At 45.8% G+C, this 21,296-nt stretch overlaps 1 protein-coding gene across 1 annotated transcript; it reads left to right on the top strand.

Annotated features, from left to right (window-relative positions):
* The first annotated feature begins 3,143 nt into the window (after nucleotides 1-3,143).
* On the top strand, nucleotides 3,144-20,863 carry STYXL2 (serine/threonine/tyrosine interacting like 2). The gene is made up of 6 exons (XM_076351312.1): nucleotides 3,144-3,281; nucleotides 4,028-4,160; nucleotides 8,211-8,305; nucleotides 9,230-9,461; nucleotides 10,220-10,437; nucleotides 12,630-20,863. Exons 2-6 carry the CDS (start codon nucleotides 4,048-4,050, stop codon nucleotides 15,470-15,472), a joined length of 3,501 nt encoding a protein of 1,166 aa, XP_076207427.1. The 5' UTR covers nucleotides 3,144-3,281; nucleotides 4,028-4,047; the 3' UTR covers nucleotides 15,473-20,863.
* Nucleotides 20,864-21,296: the final 433 nt, after the last annotated feature.

The following is a 21,296-nucleotide window of genomic DNA, read 5'->3' as shown; positions in this document are numbered from 1 at the left end:
ACAGTCATTGGCACCACAGCTACAAGAACTGCCATAGGTACCGGCACCACTGCCAAAGCTTTGCCATGGCCCTACTTAGGCTAACGCAGGCCTATGTCTTAGCGCAGGCTGACACACATCGACTTCTTCATGACTCACCCATGGGCAACGCAAACCCTTAAAGTCTTATTCTTGCTGATGGCTGCAGCTCTGGGGAATCTTTTGCTGGTATCTAGGATTTTTAGGGGATATTATTAGTTTCTTTAAATGAAACTGCCATTGACATGAAAAGCTTTAATATGAAACTAGGGTGGTTTCATTGTCTTGCCAAAAATACATACTCTGATAAGGCTCGCCTATAAAAGCCAATGAGGATTAATGCATAGGTAGCATAGTGCTAACACTATAAATGATAGTAACTCCTGTTAAGACAGAGAAAGAGGAACCTTCCATCAAGATCCCATCTGTCCCACCTAAGAGGACAGCACCTGGCCATGTTCAGTTCGGGTTCATCTATGAATGGATATATTAATCACCAATGACAGATACCCAACCACTTACAGCTTGTTACTTTTTGCTATGCTTGCATGTGCATACATTCATTAGCAAAGATTTCTAGGATCCTTGCCTCTGTTCTGCATGGTCACCTTGATCCCATAAAGCAACAACTTATAACAAGCAGTGAGGAAGAGCTGCCAGGCTGCCTGCTGTCTGTGTATTCTCCACAAGTCTGCAACATATGCGATCCTATCTGCATCTCTACATGTGAACGGCTGTGGTGGGCATGCAGGGCTTTCAGGTCTGGCCATCACCCCCTGTTGCAGCTGTATCTTAAAGATTCACGAACAGGATTTTCAGAAGCAGCTCAGTGACTCAGAAGCATCAGTTTTTATTGGGTGTCAATGGTATATGTGCTCCCACAACATTTAGGTCCTTTGAAAACTCTGTTCTCCGATAATAAGGGAGTCCATAGGCAAATATCTTTAGATCACTTCCTGCCTCAATTAGCTGTAATTAACAAGAGCACATGTGGCACTGCGTTGCAGAAGCGGCTAAAAATTGTATTGCCCAGAGGAGGCAGCTGTAGGATCGACACAATTCTTCCTCTTTTGGTACATGAAACCGTTAGGATCTCTTCAAACCTGTAATCAGTAATCCATTTCCCCCCTTGATATGACACTCGAGGTTCAATATACCACTTGCTCTTGTTCCTGCTTGCTCACCCCAGTAACTGTATTAACACAAGTCTAGGCCATGAGCACACAAAGACTTGAGTGCCTTTTTCACGGCTCTTCCCTGCCATGATGCGGCATCCCTGCAGATGTGGCCCCATCCCCATGTGGGGATGCAGGCCCTGCCCAGCATGATGCAGCAGCAAAGGTATCTGTGGTATGAGATAGGTCAGTTCTCTTTTCCACTTCCTTTCTTGTTTGCTTGTTTGTTTGCAAAAGGAATCAACAGTGGGATGTCATTGCATGACTCAGAACTGGAGCCCCCACTACAGGTAAATAGCACCTAGGCTTTCATCTGGTTCTGCCTTGGACCAGCCTGGCCCGTGAGCTTTGCTGGGGATTCAAGAAATGGGAACTGGAGGTTTCCTCTTCGAAAAGGCATCAGAGAAGACGTAGTGTACCTCAGTCCTAGCTCTTCCAAGAACAAAAATCAGCTAATCATGCAATCATAGAACCACAGAATGGTTTGGGTCAGAAGGGACCTTTAAAGATCATCTAGTCCAACCCCTCTGCAATGGGCAGGGACATCTTCCACTAGATCAGGTTGCTCAAAGCCCCAGCCAACCTGGCCTTGAACACTTCAATAACAGGGCATCCACAGCTTCTCTGGGCAACCCCTTCCAGTGTCTTACCGCCCTCATTGTAAAGAATTTCTTCCTTATATCTAATCTAAATCTGCCCTCTTAGTTTAAAACCATTGCCCCTTGTCCTGTCACTAGAGGCCCTGGTAAAAAGTCTCTGTCTTTCTTAAGCCCCCTTTAAGTACTGAAAGGCCGCAATGGAACCTGCTCTTCTCCAGGCTGAACAACCCCAACTCTCTCAGCCTTTCTTCATAGGAACTTCATAGTGTTCCATCCCTCTGATCATTTTTGTGGCCCTCTGGATCCACTCCAACAGGTCCATGTCTTGTGTTGGGGGCTCCGGCGCTGGACGCAGTACCCCAGGTGGGGTCTCATGAGAGCAGAGTAGAGGGGCAGAATCACCTCCCTCGACCTGCTGGCCACGCTTCTTCTGATGCAGCCCAGGGTACGGTTGGCCTTATGGGCTGCAAGTGCACATTGCCAGCTCATGTCCAATCTTTCATCCACCAGTACCCGCAAGTCCTTCTCAGCAGGGCTGCTCTCAATCCCTTCATCCCCCAGCCTGTACTGATATTGACAATTGCCCCAACCCAGGTGCAGGACCTTGCACTCGGCCTTGTTGAACCTCATGAGGTTCACATGGGCCCACTCCTCAAGCCTGTCAGGGTCCCTCTGGATGGCATCCCTTCCCTCTAGCGAATCAACTGCACCACTCAGGTTGGTGTCATCTGCAAACTTGCTGAGGGTGCACTCAGTCCCACTGTCTATGTCATTAATGAAGATATTGAACAGTGTTGGTGCCAGTACGGACCCCTGAGGGACACCACTTGTTACGGATCTCCTTTTGGACACTGAGCCGCTGACTGTAACTGGATGCAGCCATCCAGCCAATTCCTTATCCATCGAATAGTCCATCCATCAAATCCATCTCTCTGCAATTTAGAGGTAAGAATGTTGTGGGGGGCCATATCAAAGACCTTACAGAAATCTAGGTAGTTGACAGGTAGCTTGCTTCTACTAAGCTTGGAGTGGCTCATCCCGCACTGCGTTTCCCAAGGACATCAGAGGTCATACCAGCATTTCAAGTTGCGCCTGGTGGGCTCCCAGTTGCCTGGAGGCTCCCTGCAGGTGAAGGTCCAGCCGCACTGGCTTTTGGTCTTCTCTGGTCTCCTCCTGCAACTGGGAAATGTTGGAGGATCCAGCCCACAGCGGGGAAGGAGTTAAGTGCTTGGACCAGCTGCCGTCTATGAGGCACTGAATTCTTTCCCCATGCAATCCAGCAGCCAGCGTCAGGACAACGCTATATTTAGAAAGCTGATAAAGGTTTGGTGCTGACAGTTGTCCTGCCCCTTAATGAAGAAGCCACAGAGAGAGTGAGAGGGGGCAGCTGATTTCTCTCCCCCCAGTACCGTTCCCTGCCAGGTTTCCTGCCCTCTTCACTGGACTCCCTCCGACAGGGACCCTCAGCAGAGTCGTCCAGGCACAGGGGGTAAGTGCCCTTTCCTTGCTCCCCTGCCTTCCTGCCCACTACCCCGTGAGTGGCAGCCGCTCCTCAGCCCCGTTGGTGGCACGCGGCTGTGGTCCTCCTGCCTGAGGCCGGCTGCTGGGGCCCTTCGGAGCCCGGCAGTCGTGGCATGGCGAGGCAGGAGTCACTCTGGCCAGACCTGGGGAAGGGGCGGCTACTGAGTTCTCATGCTTCTAACTGAGCTATGGCCCCCTCGCTCTCCTGCGCCCAGGGCGGGTATGGCAGCCTCCCCACAAAGGATTATAAGGACAAAGTCCCGAGGCTTAAAGCGCCTTCGGCCTTGAGCTTTAGGAGCGTTTCATTTTGGGGAGGTGAGGTCTCATGTTTCTTGCCCCCGACGCTCCTTCCAGTCCAGCTCTGGCTGTATACAGCTCCTCCCAGCCACCACGCACGGGCTGAGCCGGCCAGGGAGGGGATAGAATTTCTGCCCTGCCACCTGGCCTTCCTGCATGCTTACTCACAGGCAAGAAGGGCATTGGCACTTGCTGGCACCAGCCAGGGAGCTGCATGAGGCCTCGGGAACAGCAGGCACCCTGGCAGAGGAGCCAGTGCGGCTGGCTTGCGGCAAGGGCTGCTCGCAGGGTCATGGGAGCAAGATGTGGGAGCCCCTTCTGCCGTACCACCCCTGCCACTGCCGCCCCACGGCCGGGGGATGGCCTCCTTCGCAGACCTCTGTAACAGCCCTCCCTCCTGCTGTGCTCCCCTTGTAGTGGATCCTCTTGCAGCTGCCATGGCCAGTGGCAGAGATTCGGACAGCGAGCAGGCGGTGCCCGATGAGGGGGATGAGGGACCGGACATGAAGGCCGTGCAGGCTCACTATCTCCGCAGCCCCTCACCCAGCCGGTGAGTATGCTTGCTGCAGGCGCCACCATGGCCTCCCAGTAGCACGTGGTAGGTCAGCTTGCCTTCCCTCCTTTTCCACCGCCTCCTCTCCACACAGGCACTTGGATCAAGCGTGGAGCCCAGGGCTTCCCTCCCCTCCTGGAGGCGGGGGTTAGTGTGCCAGGGGGAGAGAGACTGCAGAGGCAGGACTCGCACTAATTAATCCATCCCGCTGAGAGTGAATCATAGAATCATAGAATCATTGAGGTTGGAAAAGACCTCTAAGATCATCGAGTCCAACCGTCAACCCAACACCACCATGTCCACTAAACCATGTCCCTAAGTGCCTCATCTACTCGTCTTTTAAATACCTCCAGGGATGGGGACTCCACCACTTCCCTGGGCAGCCTGTTCCAATGTTTCACCACTCTTTCAGTAAAGAAATTTTTCCTTGTGTCCAATCTAAACCTCCCCTGCCGCAACTTGAGGCCATTTCCTCTCGTCCTATCGCTTGTTACTTCGGAGAAAAGACCAACACCCACCTCGCTACAACCTCCTTTCAGGTAGTTGTAGAGAGCGATGAGGTCTCCTCTCAGCCTCCTTTTCTCCAGGCTAAACAACCCCAGTTCCCTCAGCCGCTCCTCATAAGACTTGTTCTCCAGACCCCTCACCAGCCTCGTTGCCCTTCTCTGGACACGCTCCAGCACCTCAACGTCCTTCTTGTAGTGAGGGGCCCAAAACTGAACACAGTATTCGAGGTGCGGCCTCACCAGGGCCGAGTACAGGGGCACCATCACTTCCCTACTCCTGCTGGCCACACGATTTCTGATACAGGCCAGGATGCCATTGGCCTTCTTGGCCGCCGGGGCACACTGCCGGCTCATGGTCAGCCGGCTGTCAACCAGCACCCCCAGGTCCTTTTCCGCCAGGCAGCTTTCCAGCCACTCTTCCCCAAGCCTGTAGCGCTGCATGGGGTTGTTGTGGCCGAAGTGCAGGACCCGGCACTTGGCCTTGTTGAACCTCATACAGTTGGCCTCGGCCCATCGATCCAGCCTGTCCAGGTCCCTCTGCAGAGCCTTCCTACCCTCACGCAGATCAACACTCCCGCCCAACTTGGTGTCGTCTGCAAACTTACTGAGGGTGCACTCGATCCCCTCGTCCAGATCATCGATAAAGATATTGAACAAGACCGGCCCCAAAACTGAGCCCTGGGGAACACCGCTCGTGACTGGCCGCCAACTGGATTGAACTCCATTCACCACAACTCTCTGGGCCCGGCCGTCCAGCCAGTTTTTTACCCAGCGCAGAGTACACCTGTCTAAGCCGTGAGCCGCCAGCTTCTCCAGGAGAATGCTGTGGGAGATGGTGTCAAAGGCCTTGCTGAAGTCCAGGTAGACCACATCCACAGCCTTTCCCTCATCCACTAGGCGGGTCACCTGGTCATAGAAGGAGATCAGGTTGGTCAAGCAGGACCTGCCTTTCATGAATCCATGCTGGCTAGGCTGGATCCCCTGGTTGTCCCGCTCATGCCTTGTGAGCGCCCTCAAGATGAACCGCTCCGTGTACGCACACACGGGGGGGATAAATTGCAGAAAGCATTACTATGGGGTGGTATCGTTGCTCTTACCGTCTCATCCTCTCACATCCACCCCCCCACACTGGAACTTCTGATCTGGATTTCAACTCTTCCCAAATTCAGACCTGTCTTTCTGTCCATTATAAGGACCTGTGGATTTTTTAATGCTGATATTAGCCTTTCCCAGCCCCAGAAAGACTGAGGATCTTCAGATTTGGGTTTGGTTCAGAGCCATCTTTAGCTACGGGCTTCAGGCACTGAACAGGAGGCTGTCACAGTGCAAGCAGAAATTGAGTTACCTCAAGCAAAACAAGCATGATTAGATGTGTTTTCTCCTAATACAAGGAAAATACATCCCTTTGTACTCTTCCTAAAGCAAAATGCTCTGCAAGGCTTTCTGTACACTTTGAGATGTTTTAGCTGAGGGCAGGGAGTGGGGATCGAGTTTGAAAAGAACCACTGCCCCAGTGGCCCTCAACAAGTAGGTGGTTATGAAATGTCTCCCATTAACCGTGGGGCACTGCAGAAAAATGAAGACAGAAGGATTATTTCATTTAGCTGCATTTTAACTTCATTTACATGCATTTAAAAACTGTTTAGGAAGTTCACTGAGCTCACATGAAGTAAAATTATGTATTGAACTTGGTAAATCACTCTCCTACTGCTCAGCAGTCACTCAAAATGAACAGAAGCACCTCTCCAGTTTATTTCCTCCCTTCCCTTCCCTTCCCTTCCCTTCCCTTCCCTTCCCTTCCCTTCCCTTCCCTTCCCTTCCCTTCCCTTCCCTTCCCTTCCCTTCCCTTCCCTTCCCTTCCCTTCCCTTCCCTTCCCTTCCCTTCCCTTCCCTTCCCTTCCCTTCCCTTCCCTTCCCTTCCCTTCCCTTCCCTTCCCTTCCCTTCCCTTCCCTTCCCTTCCCTTCCCTTCCCTTCCCTTCCCTTCCCTTCCCTTCCCTTCCCTTCCCTCCCCTCCCCTCCCCTCCCCTCCCCTCCCCTCCCCTCCCCTCCCCTTTTTTTTCCCCCTCCTTTTCTTCTTGCTGTCAATGCCAAAAGCAATGATGAAAATGGCAAGATCCTTCCCAACCAGAACGAGGCCCTTGAAGCATCCAGGCTTGGGCAGTTCTGCACCTGTGTGTTTCGTGGATGCTTGGGGCAGATACAGGTAAAATGTGTTGAGGCTGTGGTGGCAGATTATTACCAACTGTTATCTTTTTATTGAGGTTGGAGGCAACCTTTGCAGCAAAAGGAATTGAAGGCAGGGCATAGCTGCAAATTTGTGTCAGCTCCTGTAAATGAGACTGAGAGTCCCCTTGCTCATCTCATAAACTCCTTTGAAGAGCTAGAAAAGGATTACTTTCAGTCACGGTTGACAAGTGCTGGAACCTAACTAAATGACCTAGAGGAGCCCATTAAGTGGTTTCCAATGGCTGTGCCCTCCATTTTGATTCTGGAGAATGAAAGCAGTTTAGCTCTCCAGACACTTTGCTGCACCCTGACTGCACATTAATCACCCTCCCTCTCCTGCTTTCATTACACAAAAACAGTGTGTTGCAAGTACTGCAAGCCTGCATTGCCAGATAGCTTCTGTGATGGCAGCAAACTTGTCCTAATGATCTGTACCATCTATTTGGAAGGAAATGTAGAGGGTGTGCATCAGGGACAAAGCTCTGTAAAATATTTTGTTAAGATGGTCTAAGTAAGAAGAGAAGATTTACTTGGACTGTACAGGTGGACCCAGATGGAAATATATTTGTTTCCAAGATTGTGGCCCTTTTTTTTCTTAAAAAAACTTCAGTAAATCATGCTGTGTGTCAAAGAACTCCCTTCAAAGGTGTTTGTGGGTTTCATATAGTTGTTTCTGACCTGCAGTTAGACAACACTATGTGAGTGGAGATACTGACCACAGATTCATGCTATGAAGTGACCAATGTACTGAGTACTGAGGCAGAGATTCACAGGCTTCAATCTTAATGCTTGCATTGCAGCTTGTGATAACTCCAAGGATGCTTGTAGGCAATTAGCTACAGAAAAAAATACCCAACAGTTTTCTAGCATAATCTGTTTTGAATTGTTCAATAAATTCTAGTTAGGACAGTGTTTATGTCTGTCTGTCTAAGTGAGAGCTATTTGTGAGACTATTCCTTGTGATCCATCCCCCTCCCAGTCTCAAACCAGACACTGATCTTCTCTACCCAAAAACTCCTCCACCAGTCCATTCTCTTGCACTCCCAGCCCACTGCAGCTCCTCCCCATGGGACCTGTCTACATCCTGCAAACACAGGATACTAAGGCATATTTGAAGCCTGTAGTGCCATGCTGGAGAGCAGGGTGGGGCTGAGGGGTGGGAGAAGAGCTGGGGCTTGCCTTATACCATCAAAAGATCCGCGCTGCTCCAGTTCCCTGCTGCTGTCTTCTGGAATGGGTGAAAAGGACTAAAGTCCTGGAGATGGGATCCCAGTGGAGGGCATTTGCCTAATAGGCAGTGTGGTTGGTTGGCAGGTATTCAGTGATATCGGACACTGATACAGAGAGCATCTTCATGGAGCCAATCCATCTGTCATCTGCTGTGGCTGCCAAACAAATAATCAATGAAGGTAAGAAGAGGAAGGGCAAAAGAACTATGTAAGTAATAGAGACTTGAGTTGCACTTGTTTTGCCTTTCTCATCCAGAGATCCTAAAATGATAAAAAAGTCTTTATGAGAAAACCCCACCTGAGGTAGAGATGAAAAGTGCAAAGAAATAACAATTTACAGAAAGGTTTGGTGACTTCCTTTGAAGTTGTGCACTGAATCTGTGGCAGAATCGTGTACCACAGTGGTGAACAGAGTTTGATTGCTGGTTGCTCACTGCAACAAACAGAATAGAATAGAATAGAATAGAATAGAATAGAATAGAATAGAATAGAATAGAATAGAATAGAATATTTCAGTTGGAAGGGACCTACAATGACCATCTAGTCCAACTGCCTGACCACTTCAAGGCTGACCAAAAGCTAAAGCATGTTATTAAGGGCATTGTCCAAATGCCTCCTAAACACTGACAGGCTTGGGGCATCCTCTCTAGGAAGCCTGTTCCAGTGTTTGACCACCCTCTTGGTAAAGAAATGCTTCCGAATGTCCAGTCTAAACCTCCCCTGGTGCAGCTTTGAACCATTCCCACGTGTCCTGTCACTGGATCCCAGGGAGAAGAGATCAGCACCTCCCTCTTCACTTCCCCTCATCAGGAAGCTGTAGAGAGCAACTGCATTCTTCTGAGGCTAGAATGAGTGTGCCCTTAACTCCCAGGCCTTTGGCCAGTGTGGGTCTCCGGACTGAGAGGACAGTGCAATATGCTCTTCCCATTACTAACTACCTTGAGGCTGCTAGATAAGCATGTGCACGCACCATTGCAGACAGGACGGTGTGATGTTACTGGGAAAAAAAGCAAGCCACAAGGCTTGTCTCAGGAACAAAGGATGACAGGTCATATATTTGCTTTGTTTTTACATGCTTTTAGTTACAGTGTCAGTTTATTCCAGAACTGAAGACAAAGGACACCAAGGTAGATTCAGCGTGTCCCAGGATGTTAGAGTCTGCGCAGCAATTGATGGTGGAAGACCTGTACAACCGAGTTAAGGAAAAGATTGATGACACCAGCTTGTTTAACACGCCGTGTGTGATGGACTTGCAGAGGGCACTTGTGAAGGACAGGCTGGAGACCCCCAGGGATGCTGTGGATGAAGTCTGGCCTAATGTCTTCATAGCAGAAAAGTGAGTGTCAGCTTTTGTCATCAAGTCGCACGAGATTCCCAGTGAAGGGTCAGATGGAACCACTGAAGGCATAACATGTACTACATGCATCTAATACCTTTCATCCCTAGAGAGCCCCAAAGTGTTTTTCAGAATATGCTCACAAAGATCTCTGTGCACTGAAAAGTAAATACTTCTGAATAGAATCAGCAGCTTTCCTATGCTATTTTGATGCTTCGAGAGTTTAGGAGAGGAAAAGGCAAATGAGCCCAAATTACACTGTTCTGATTGGAATTTGGCCCTGAAATTGGGACTAAAGTCTTTGTTATGTAAAAGAGAGTTAAAAAATAAATGCCGTAGCAAATATCGAGTGGAAATGCTTAGGTCTTCTGCACCATGGCTCAGCTGCCTGAGACACCTGTGCAAGTGACCAGAACAGAATTAGGAGGGGATATAGTGTAAAACATAATTACGAAGTGATAAAAATTGAGAAATAAGTAAACAGCCTGAACCTAGGATGGCAGGATGAGTTTAAAATCAAGCTGGCATGGAAATTGAGCATGCAGCTCTACTGGTGAGTGCAAGTTTCTCATTTTCTTTTCCTGGTGAATATTGGAAAGAAAGACCTGTAGAACTCTCAAAGGACATTATGGTCTGAGCGGAGCCACGTGTTGGATGAGTAACACAGACTGGGAGCTCTGTAGCGCTGTTAGCAGACAGCTTCTTTCCTACGCGAAATAGGAGCACTGATACCTAACTTCTTTCTTTCTTTTCTGAAGAAGTGTTGCGGTCAACAAAAGCCGTTTGAAGAGACTGGGGATCACGCATGTCTTGAATGCAGCTCATGGTACAGGCGTATACACAGGACCAGGTTTCTACAACGGTCTGAATATCCAATACCTGGGCATTGAAGTGGATGATTTTCCAGATATGGATATCTCCAAACACTTCCGCCCAGCTGCAGAGTTCCTTGACGAAGCACTGCTGACTTACAGGGGTAAGAGGAGAAGATTACAGTGGTTCCAGAATGCTTGGGAATTAATGGGTGGAAGCATTACTCTGATAAACAGACGATGCCGCATTTGTAATTGGGTAGAAGGCAGATACTTTGTTCTTTGCATCCAGTTACAGTGAACACTTCTTGCCCATTTCTGCCATGCCTCATTCAAAACAGGAGGGGGCAAACTAGTGAGAGGAGGCAGCCCAGCAGCCCCCGCTGCAAGCCCCATGTCTTCGGACTCAAACTGGCTGCGAGCCACCTCCCTCAGCTGCTTTGAAAGTACCCTCCTATTGCAAAGAGGTGAAGCCCTGCTCCAATAAATAAATCTTTTAATATCGATATTATATAATACTATATATAGATATATTCCTGTACACTGTGAGTTTCAGTTTTGCCAGGATGCTTACTGCAAAAGAACAGGCTGACTTACCTGAACAATCCAGACAGCTAGATTGAACCCCTGGATGTCTACACCCCGGCTACTGTATAATTTGCTGGACTCCGATTCCATGGCAACTGTTATTCTGTGGACCGCCAGTGCATACTGGTCATTTTGTTGCGGCTTCAGTGGACAGTTAGAAATATCTTTATGGAACTCAATACGAAAATGAACACCGCATTCAGTGATATCACTGACATTCTTCATATATGTATTCAATGCATTTAATTTCTGTAGAGTGACAACAGGTCACCTCCTAGTAGAAGTGGCAGTAAGAAAAGTGAGAAGTTTTGTTAGTACGCAAGAAAAGCTGAGCCAATTTTAATAGCTCACCACCAACAACACGAGGAGGGACATTCTACCCACCTATGTTCTTCCTCATAACTCCCATTGCTACCCTTGGCACAGTACAGATGCTTACTGCTGCTGGCACTCATCAACCCTTCAACTCGCTAACCCAGCAAAAACAACAGCCCAGCAGGGAAGAGGTGGTTTTCCATTGGGTTAGTGAGCTGAACTGGCTTATTAAAGGGCCCGGTGAGTACCAGAGCCGACACAGGAAAGGATGCAGGGAGACAGAGGAGCCTTGAAAGAAAACAGAGGAATGAGATCTCTCCCTTTTGGTGAGCTGTTAGATAGGCCAGTAAAGGCTGCTAAAACACTCGGAAGGCAACTGAGACTTTTCATACTAAGAAAGGTGTAAAAGACATTTCGGGATTGTAGGAATAGATACATTAGGTAAATACTTGTGGTAACATATCAGCAGTCAGAAAGGTGGTGTTTAAACTGGCTTCATTAAGTTTCAGTGCAAACAGTTTGATTAAACTGGAGTTTATCACACATTTAGAAACAGTAATTTCAGTTATTTGCAGGCTAGCAAAGCCTCATTTAAGCTCTCTTCATATTTACAAGCTTTTCTTTAACTGTAATTTGCTATAAAAATAACTTTTAAAAACAATTCTTCTGTGCCAAAGCTTAGTTTTCTGCATTCTGTGTAAATGCCATGAAATAAAGCAGATCCTCAGCTTTGATTCTAGCTCTTGCAGTCACTATTTACAGAACGATGGGTCCCAGTAATTTGGAGCAGCTGTATCAGTTTGTCAGAGGCAAAATCAGCTTTTCTGCTAGTTGCTTGGTTCTCCTGTTCTTAGATGTACTATGACTCTGGTCTTCAGCCAGTCTACGTGTAACTGTTTGAGTGTACCTTGCAAAACTGCAGATCTGGATTCTGGCAAAAATATAATTAAATTAGTATAAAACTGTATTTAAGTTCCATAATGTGCCTTATAAAAAATTAAGTTATTTGCTTATCCTCCCAATACCTTCCTGGAGGCTAATGCTAGTATCTCCCTTTTTACATATGGGGAAACTGAAGCATGGAAAGCTTAATTGTCTTACCCTAAGTCAGCCAGCAAGTCAAGAATACTGTATCACTTGTCTTTCTAATACCTATTATAAACTTCTTGATTATTTGGGGAAGTGAAGTGTATAGGTGAAAATACAAATATTATTTAGATTGTTTTAAAATGTGCCTGCCCACAGCTTTTGAAACTAATGTGGTTATTATTCATATGTATCTAGATTTTTATTAAGACAAAGCTAACAAGTGTTTAGTTTTGGTTTCAGTCACTGAAGTATATAATCTGTCTAATTTTTAACACTATTCAGAGAATGCTTTTGTGCTACATATCAGAGCAACCTCTCTATGTTATTGGAAATAGCTAATTACTTTTATATTCAATATCTGTAGGCAAAATCCTTGTCAGCAGTGAAATGGGAATCAGTCGCTCAGCTGTGCTGGTGGCTGCTTACCTGATGATCTACCACCATATGACCATTCTGGAGGCTCTGATGACTCTAAGAAAGAAGCGTGCCATTTACCCCAATGATGGCTTTCTGAAGCAGCTAAGGGAGCTCAACGAGCAATTGTTAGAGGAACGAGAGTTGGAGCATACTGGAGACGAAGAAGTCACTCCTAGTCAAAGTCCTGTTGTCCATGCAGGGACTTCTTCCCGGCTGTCTGGAGTTGGGGACTCAGAAAGCATCATGGGAGCCAAAGCCCACTCCATCACAGTAGAAGAAGAGGACACCAGCAGCCTGCTGGGTAGTCTTATGAGCTCTTCATCGGCGGGAAAATCTAGCTGGGTTTCCAAACACTCCACCCTCATCAGTGAGGAGGAAGAGGAACAGCTATATAAGGAATGGAGGAAGAAACAAGGCCTGCCTGCAAAGGAACCAGGAGTTAACCATGGAAGAAGAACTTCTCCAAAGCTTCTGGATCAGGAAGGGGAACAATCTGAGGAGGATGTGGAACAGAGGATCCATGACTGGCAGTGCAGAAATGAGAAATACCAAATGGAGGGTCCACCCAGGGAGGAGGATGGAGATTCCAGCATGGGAGGAAGACCTTACCCATCAGGTGAATTCAGTGATGTTGAGAGTGTGAGCAGTTTTGAGATCCGAACCCTAAAGCAACAGTTGGAAGCCAGTAGCTTTAGCAGGATGAGGAGGAGCCACACAGGCTCTGTGTCTTCAGAGAGCACTTGGGACATGTGGAACCAAAGGCTTCTGGAGATTGAGAAGGAAGCTGCTCAGAGGTATCGTTCTAAGAATAAAATTGGTGGGGAGAGACAATCCCCAGAAACAGGAAGAAAGGAGAGGGATGAGGATGAGGAGAGTGTGTTTTCAGACAGTAGCTCCTTTTACAATTTCTGCCAAAAGAACAAAGACAAGTTGACTCCTCTAGAAAGGTGGAAGGTCAAGAGAATCCAGTTTGGCTTTCACAAGAAGGATTTAGAATCATCATCATCTTCTGCACCATCTCCAGCAGAAGATGGCAGCCAGGCAGGTGGGGAGGGGACAGAAGGGAAGAGTTTGTCAGATATTAACCTGACTGCTTACCAGGCTTGGAAAATGAAGAGGCAGAAGAAGGTGGGCAGTGAAAGCAAGGAGGAATTTGTGGAGTTTGCCAAAAGTGAGGATTCTGTTTCAGCCAAAAAGAAGCAGAGGCGTGTAGAGCTCCTTGAACATTCAAAGAAAATTTTAGAAGAAAGCCAGTCCATGTGCAGCTGGGAGACAGACAGTACGATGAGTGGGAGTATCCCACTGTCAGCTTTCTGGCCCTCAGCGCCTTCTGCAGGCGGTGCCGAGGATACAGCTTCTGCACTGAGCATGCAGACAAATCATTCATCTTTGTCACAGACCAGGAGCAGCACGGGGGCAATGCAGCCTCAGATGCCAAGTATACCTCTTCCCAATCTCCCTGTTGGCCCAGGTGACACAATATCCATGGCAAGCATTCAGAACTGGATTGCTAATGTGGTCAGTGAAACCATTGCTCAAAAGCAAAATGAGATCATGATGCTGTCCCGTCCATCGTCTGCAATGGCCTCCAGCGTAATGTCAGGAGACCTTGGCAGGCGTGTAGATGATGATAAGGTTTCTCTTCTCAGTGCTCAGAGTGGCTCATCTCTTGCTACCTCTCAGCTTCGCCAGCAGGACATGCACAGGGCTGAGTCTCAGTCTGTCCTGTCTTGCAATACCTCAGTGAGCGCAAGGACAGAAGGACCGAGTTTAAACATGAAGACAACACAGACAAGCAAGCCACTGTACAGCCTCTTTGCTGATGATGTTGACCTAAAGAAACTCAGGAGGAAGGAGAAGGAGATGCAAATGGAAATGAGAGAGAAAATGTCAGATTATCAAATTGAAAAGGTAATCAGAGACAATAAACGCAGCACTTTATTTAAAAAGAAGATGACCAAAGGAGAGGAAAATGAAATAGAAGATGACAGAGAGAGTACAACAAACAGCCACAGGTGCCCCTTGCAAGCAGATCTTGACAGAACTGATACAGTCTTTGATCTGTCCAGTCAACCTGCAAACACAGGTGCAGCAAAGTCAGAGATAGAGACTGATATTACCAAGTGGCTCAGTGGCCTGAGAGCAGAAAGAGAACCACCATCATATTACGATGAAAGTGAGAAGGCTAGAGAGAAATATAGCAGATCATCCAAAGTTAGAGAGATGGATTCTGAAACATCTAGTTACAGATTTTCCAGATCCCAAAGAGAAGAGCTAGACAGCTGTTCTTCCTACGAGTCAAAAGGAGATTCACTGAGAACCGCGTCAAGATTTTCCTCTGCTTCTGCAAAAGAGGACAAAAAGATGTATAAGTTCACAAGGTCAAGGGTCAGTGAGACAACAAGTTCCAGAGAAAAGAGCCCAGAGCTGCATGTTTTCAGCCGAACACCTGAGCCATCCTTTGACTCTGAATCCCCTGAACCATCTACACAGAGTCGAGTTAGATCTCATCATGTGGAGGCGTGTGAAGAGGAGGCCAAGTCAGACATGTCAGAATTTGGAGCTAAGAGAAAGTTCACCCAGAGCTTTTCAAAGTCTGAAGAGGATGGAAAGAAGGAGGCAAAAGTGGAAGAAACTGAAGAAAGATTTGCATCTAGACAGTTCTCTCAGTACAGGCGAAGCATGCGTAAAGAAGAGGAAGAAGAGATGGATGATGATGCCATTATCGCTGCTTGGAGAAGCCGACTAGAAGAAACTACAGCAAAGCTCCGGCGGCGAAGGGAAGAGTGACCAAGATCAGATTAGAGGAACACAAGCAGAGCCACAGAGTCCCCGAATCACTCATCATTATATTTCTGATAATCCTTTGTGGTTTGTAGGGCATTTCCTGCAGATAGTTCTCTTCTTAATCAAAAGCGATAAAGGGAAGAGGTCAAGTTTTGGAAGTGTTTGTGGTTTGTCAGAAAGAAGATGCTGGTATTAAATGATCAATGTAGGTAGGAACACAATGTTAGAAGCCATTAGGAGCCAGACGATGTTTCAGCAGCAAAAGCAAGTAATGGTGGCACCTCAATTCAAAAGACCAATCACATCCCATTTTGGTTATTTCAATTTCCTAGCCTCGTTAAAGACTGGACATATTTTTTCTAGGATCTTTTTGATCATAAATGGAAGAAGGCAACAGCCTTTTCTAGGAACTTGAAGAATGTTCCTCTCTTAATCAGTTTTACTTTCTACCACTGAGAAGATACTGCCAGGTAGGCTCCATTTTCTGCACCAGTCTTATGAATGTCTACAGAAATAAGACAGTTCAGGGGAATACATGTACTGTTTTACTTCACTAAGTAGCAGAAGCAAAGTGAAATAGAAGAAAGAAGATGCCTCCTTCTTTTTAGAAGTTCAATGCAATAATGAATGTATTCCTGTGGTACCATTGTTTTCTATTAGATGGAGTCATCTCTGCTCTGGCATAGTTGGTTCCTGCTGATAACTTTGGGTCAACAAAGGACAAATGCAGTAATATTAACAGCCATCTAAAAATTATGTTCTGATGCGGTTAAAGAGACGGAGCTAGGGTTAGGATCAGTCTTAGGTTAGGCTGGGTTTCTGAAGTACTGACTTCAGGTTGTTTTACGTATGCAGCTCAGCTAAGTCTGTGCTTTTATGGCTATAGTCAGATTGTCATGTATTAATTTTCAACACGATTGCCTTAAAAGAAAAGAGTGATACGCAAACTGACCTCATAATAAAATGATGTATAACTAAAGCGTTGGTGTAAGGCACCATGCACTTAAGGACAAATTGTATGTCTGTTGAACGTGGTACTTGGAAGCTCATTTTTTGGAGATGGTAGGTTTAGTTGGCGTGTTACAGTTAACGTGTTGTTTGTATCATGAGCTACAGAGCCCACTTCTCAGAGTGAGTGGAAGGAGCACAGTCTCCGTGTTAACTGAGTACACCAAGTTAAGAGCCTCGGGTCTTTCCATGCCCTGCAGAGCCTCATGAGCTTGTGTGACATGACCTGCCAGGCCTGCCACAGCATCACTTTTGTGGCTCGTATGATGCTGTGTCTCTGATGCATCAAAGCACCCAACTCTTTGTCATCAGTCAACATCCTCCACCTCTCTCTTATAAAGACCTAGGCCAATTTCTCCTGATTTCTACTCTGGAATTATCTGTTCCCTCTTCTGTACAGACTGTATTTTGAAACAACAAAACCCTCTGGCAGAGCTGAGTATAAAACAACAATGGAGGGATGATGCAGTATTGCTCTCTCACAGGAAGTTTTGTCTTTCTTTTTCTTGTAATCTCTTCTCCCTCCCACTGCGATGCTTAGAGCTCACTATTACTATTATGCTAGTACCTCTCCCTATTTTAATTGTGTAATATAGACAGTAAGCTCCACAGGGCAAGGGCCTGGTCTTTGTCCTTGTCTGTATGACGCCACGCACATCAGCAATGCTATCTAAATAATGGCTACTGATAACAAAATGCAGCTGCCAATTTTCCTAAACTTAGAATCATTTCTCTCAACTATAACTCACTGATTAGACATTATCCCTGCTTCTCTGGAGATAAAGATGACTCTTTCTGACAGCCAGGACTAGGGTAAATGATAGCTACTTATTGTCAGGTGAATGGAGTCTCAAAATCAGGTGATTGAACAATAACGGGTAGAAAAAGAAGAGAAAGAACATATTTTACTTGTGTGTTTGGGGTTTTTTTGAGTAAACTCAGATTACATTTTTGAAGTACATAAGGAACATGGTCTTCTTAATGTTTCAGGCATCCAGAGATGCTATAAGGCTTATAATGCACTTCTACTGCAATATAATATGTAATACAATGCATCCCTTATTTCTGCATACTTCTGTGAGTTGTATTTTTTTTAAGTAGTGGAATTCCAGGCTTTGATCCACATTCTGAGATTTTATGTTGAATTTCTGCAATGTGTGTTAGGATAGGCATTTTCCTCTTTTCTTCATCCTTGGTAAAGTTGCTCTGTGGAAAAAACTCTGCACATGCATATTTGGAGCTTGCTTTAATTTCAGTCTAGAAAAGGTCTTAAGTTTCGACGGATCAAAGTGGAAGTGTGCAATACCTTCTGGCACTGAATTTACTTTTTTATCAAAGGCTGGTTCCTTCTGAAAAATCTCTCTCCCGCTTCCTATGGCTGGCTGCTGTTCTCAACAGAAATGTCTGTCCTCTGCAGTACTGTAGGGGGCATCTTACACTGTAAAAGGTGAGCATTATATGATGTAGTAATTGGTTTCATTTTGCACTGTACAGCACAGCCTTTGTTTGGGTAGCATTTTGATTTAAACAGTAATCTAGGTCTGCCGCACAAATAAATTATTCAAGGCTGAGGGGCAGAATATGGTTCTATAACAAGCCTGAGCCAAACCATCCTGATAGCGAGTTTTGACCCTTCTGGGAAAGGGTTAAGTGGGTTCTGCTGACTCACTGAGGTAGGTGGCTTATTAGTTCACTTGTGTAAAAGGGAGATAAAAATGGTTTGCTGGGGAGAGGCCATCTAGGATGCTGGCTGAGCAGTCATGAGGGAGAAGCCTTAGAAACAGCTGAACTTTATTTTCTTATTGCTTATATCCTTGTTAATAAAGCCAAACCCCCAAAGCAATAAGGGGGTGGGGATCATTTTGGACTCCATTTAGTGTATGGCCTGTGCTTGAAAGTGAGATGGGAAAGGCTCCAGCTCACAGGTATAAATTACATGAAACAGTGACATAAAGACCTTGCATGGTGAAAATATTAAAGCATTCAGTCATAAGACCAATAACCAGGAGAGACAGAAATGGAGAGGTTGAAGGCAGGCTAGAAAGTCAGGTTTTAAGATGAGAATTTAGAAGGAGATAGGGAATCGGTGAAAGGGGAGAGGTCTGCACAGATTGTTTCAGGTGACCAGAGCTGCAGAGTGAATGGTTTTTCAGCAATGACACTGTTCTGACACTAGATTAAAAGAGTAGGTAAGTACCCAAATTTATCTAGGAAGGATTTTTCAGCAAAGATGCGCTGGGACTGATATTTTTGCTCAGCCTCAGTTTGCTGCTGTAGGCAGGAGGGGGTTTTTTGGCATTGTACAGTGGAAGGTGAAAGTGCAAGGAGCATCCATACAGTCAGTTAAGAATATAAACACAGGAACATCAGAAAGGCTATATGGGGTCAGACCAAAGGTCCATCTGGCTCAATATCCTGTCTCTGACAGAGAACAACAGTGAATACCTAGGGAAGAATATAAGAGCAGTGATATAAGTGATATTTCCCCAGCATGATCTTCCAGCTTCTAATCATTTGCAACTCAAGGACCTCCTGAGCCAGATGTGATATTTTTGTATTTAATAGCCCTGGATAGATTTTCCTTCTATGGAGGTGCCTAGTCATTTTTGAGTTATAGCCATGATAGCCTTGTACCCGCTAGCCTCCATGATCTCTTGTGGCAAGAAGTCCCACAACTTACTCTACACTGAATACTAAGCCATCTCCTTTTTGTCTGTTCTGAACCCTCTGCCTGCTAGCCTCCTTTGATGACAAAATAATCTCTAGTTAGTATCTACATGCCACACAAGATTTTACCCACCTCTATCATTATGCCCCATCCTTAGCTCTCTGTTTTTCAGCCCAAGTTACTTATTCCTCATATGGGAGCTCCTCCATGTCTCTGATTATCCTGGCCGTTCTTCTCTGAACCCTTTCCAGTTCTGCTTTGTCACGTTTGAGATGAGGGACAAAATCTTCACACAGTATTCAGGGTGCAAGTGTGGCAGGGATTTATCCTGTGGCATAATGACCTTTTTTTTTTCTGTTCTCTCTTCCTTTCCTATTAACTCCTAACAGTTCACATGCTTTTTTGGCTGTTGCTGAGAACCAAGGTGACATTTTCATGGAACTATTTATTATATCCACAAAATCTTGTTGCTGGATGGCAATGGTCACCATTTTATATGTTAAGTTTTCTTTGCGTAATGCTTGACATTTATTAGCATTGAATTTCATCTGCCATCTTAATGCTCAGTGTCTCAGTCTCATTAAGTCCTTCTGCATTTTTTCACAGCTGGCTTCTCATTTCTACTACTCTGTTTCCTTAATGTCCTTTGAACAATGTAGAAACTCAGGGTATGCGGGGAGCAAAGAAGTTAAGGAGGGACACGTGAGAGAGAAACCCATTTGATGTTGGTCTGAGTGAAGTAAGAAGTAAGAAAGTGATGAAAGCTGGAGAGCTAGGAGATAAGAAGTGTTCAAAAAGAGATCGGAAGACAATAAGCAAATTAAGAAGGGGACCTACATTGGATGGAGACAGTAAGATACGTATGTAAGCCAAAGAGGCTAATGCAAAATATTAATTTGTTTAGATGTATAAAAATCTGGGGAAAGGTTATGGGGCAACCTCTGTGGGAAGGAAGGAGATGGTGGGATTTACAGAGATTACAGGTTTGTAAGAAATGTGAAGGGGACTGTGAGAAATGGAAAGGGTGAGAGACATTAGTGGGACATAGATGATAAAACGACATCTGTGCTAGACTGGGAATTCAATGCGGCAGAAGCAAGTTTGGAAGGAAGCGGAAACGTGCCAGAAATAAGTTATTCCTGGTGTAACAGCTGCATTCTGCATCGTAATACTGATAGGTGTGGGGCCATGGCTCATTTCCCCCATCTAGGATTTTCAGGGCAATTTGATTTATTGCATGTGGCACTAGTTTAGACTGGATAATTTTAAAAGGAGTTTAGCACCATTTCCTTCTTTTAGAGCTCCTTGAGAAATGCTTATGCATTAGCTGTAGTGGAGAGCTAGGTGAATTATGAGACAAAAAGTTTTACTTGGGGATGGTAATGTTGCATTGCCTGCCTTTCCTTAAAGGGTTTAGCTGGAATACATTCAATATAGACATTATAACATGAAAACACAGTATCCATGACCTTCCTAAATTTATAGACAATTCAACAGAGATGCAGAAAGCATGTGATTAATATAGTCTAGGGCTTGGAAAGACACTGCGTGCTCATGTACTCCAGCAGAACCTCTTTGAGAGCTACCTAGCTATTCTCTGGAATTTCACTTGTCATTTAGAAAAATGAAAGTGGGTTAAATCTCTGGCTGTTCTAATTGTGAAGAAAACTTCCAAAATTGGAACTATGTGTAACAAATAAACAGTTCTCTAGCAAGGTGGGAGCATAGCTCTAAATGGTGTGTGAATTACCCCAGTCATCTCAGCAAGGTGCTAACTTATTTGCCCAGGAGTAATAATTTAAATGCCAATAACATTTGTTACATTGTTCTTCATGTAAAAAATGGAGAGGTTCAAAGTAGGTGTATTTAGGTTGTATATTGCCAATATCAGCATAATCTACTTAAATGAACACCCTGTCACTTTGGCTATCCCTAGGAACAGAAATGTTTTTGACACGGAAGAATCCTATCCTTTTTTTCCTAGACTGCCTTTTGTTCTTTGGTACATTTCAGGGTATTCAGGAGCTAATTTCCTGTTGCTTCCATCTACCCCTCTGTTACAACCATTCTGTAGCTTCTGAGCTCAGTGTTTCCCTGTGACTGCTGTTCCCCTGCCACAGGGGGCACACGCACATACACACAAGCACACAC

Source organism: Aptenodytes patagonicus, chromosome 1 (assembly GCF_965638725.1).
Source record: "Aptenodytes patagonicus chromosome 1, bAptPat1.pri.cur, whole genome shotgun sequence".
NCBI lineage: Eukaryota > Metazoa > Chordata > Aves > Sphenisciformes > Spheniscidae > Aptenodytes > Aptenodytes patagonicus.
Note: the sequence above shows the minus strand (reverse complement) of the source record. Positions and strands in the feature narration are given on the sequence as shown.

What these genes read in the sequence shown, in the direction of transcription:
- STYXL2 (XM_076351312.1), top strand. Translation starts at nt 4,048, where the DNA reads ATGGCCAGTGGCAGAGATTCGGACAGCGAGCAGGCGGTGCCCGATGAG. An exon ending in CGCAGCCCCTCACCCAGCCG is followed by an intron (nt 4,161 to 8,210) that starts GTGAGTATGCTT and finishes GTTGGTTGGCAG; the next exon opens with GTATTCAGTGATATCGGACA. An exon ending in AATGTCTTCATAGCAGAAAA is followed by an intron (nt 9,462 to 10,219) that starts GTGAGTGTCAGC and finishes TCTTTTCTGAAG; the next exon opens with AAGTGTTGCGGTCAACAAAA.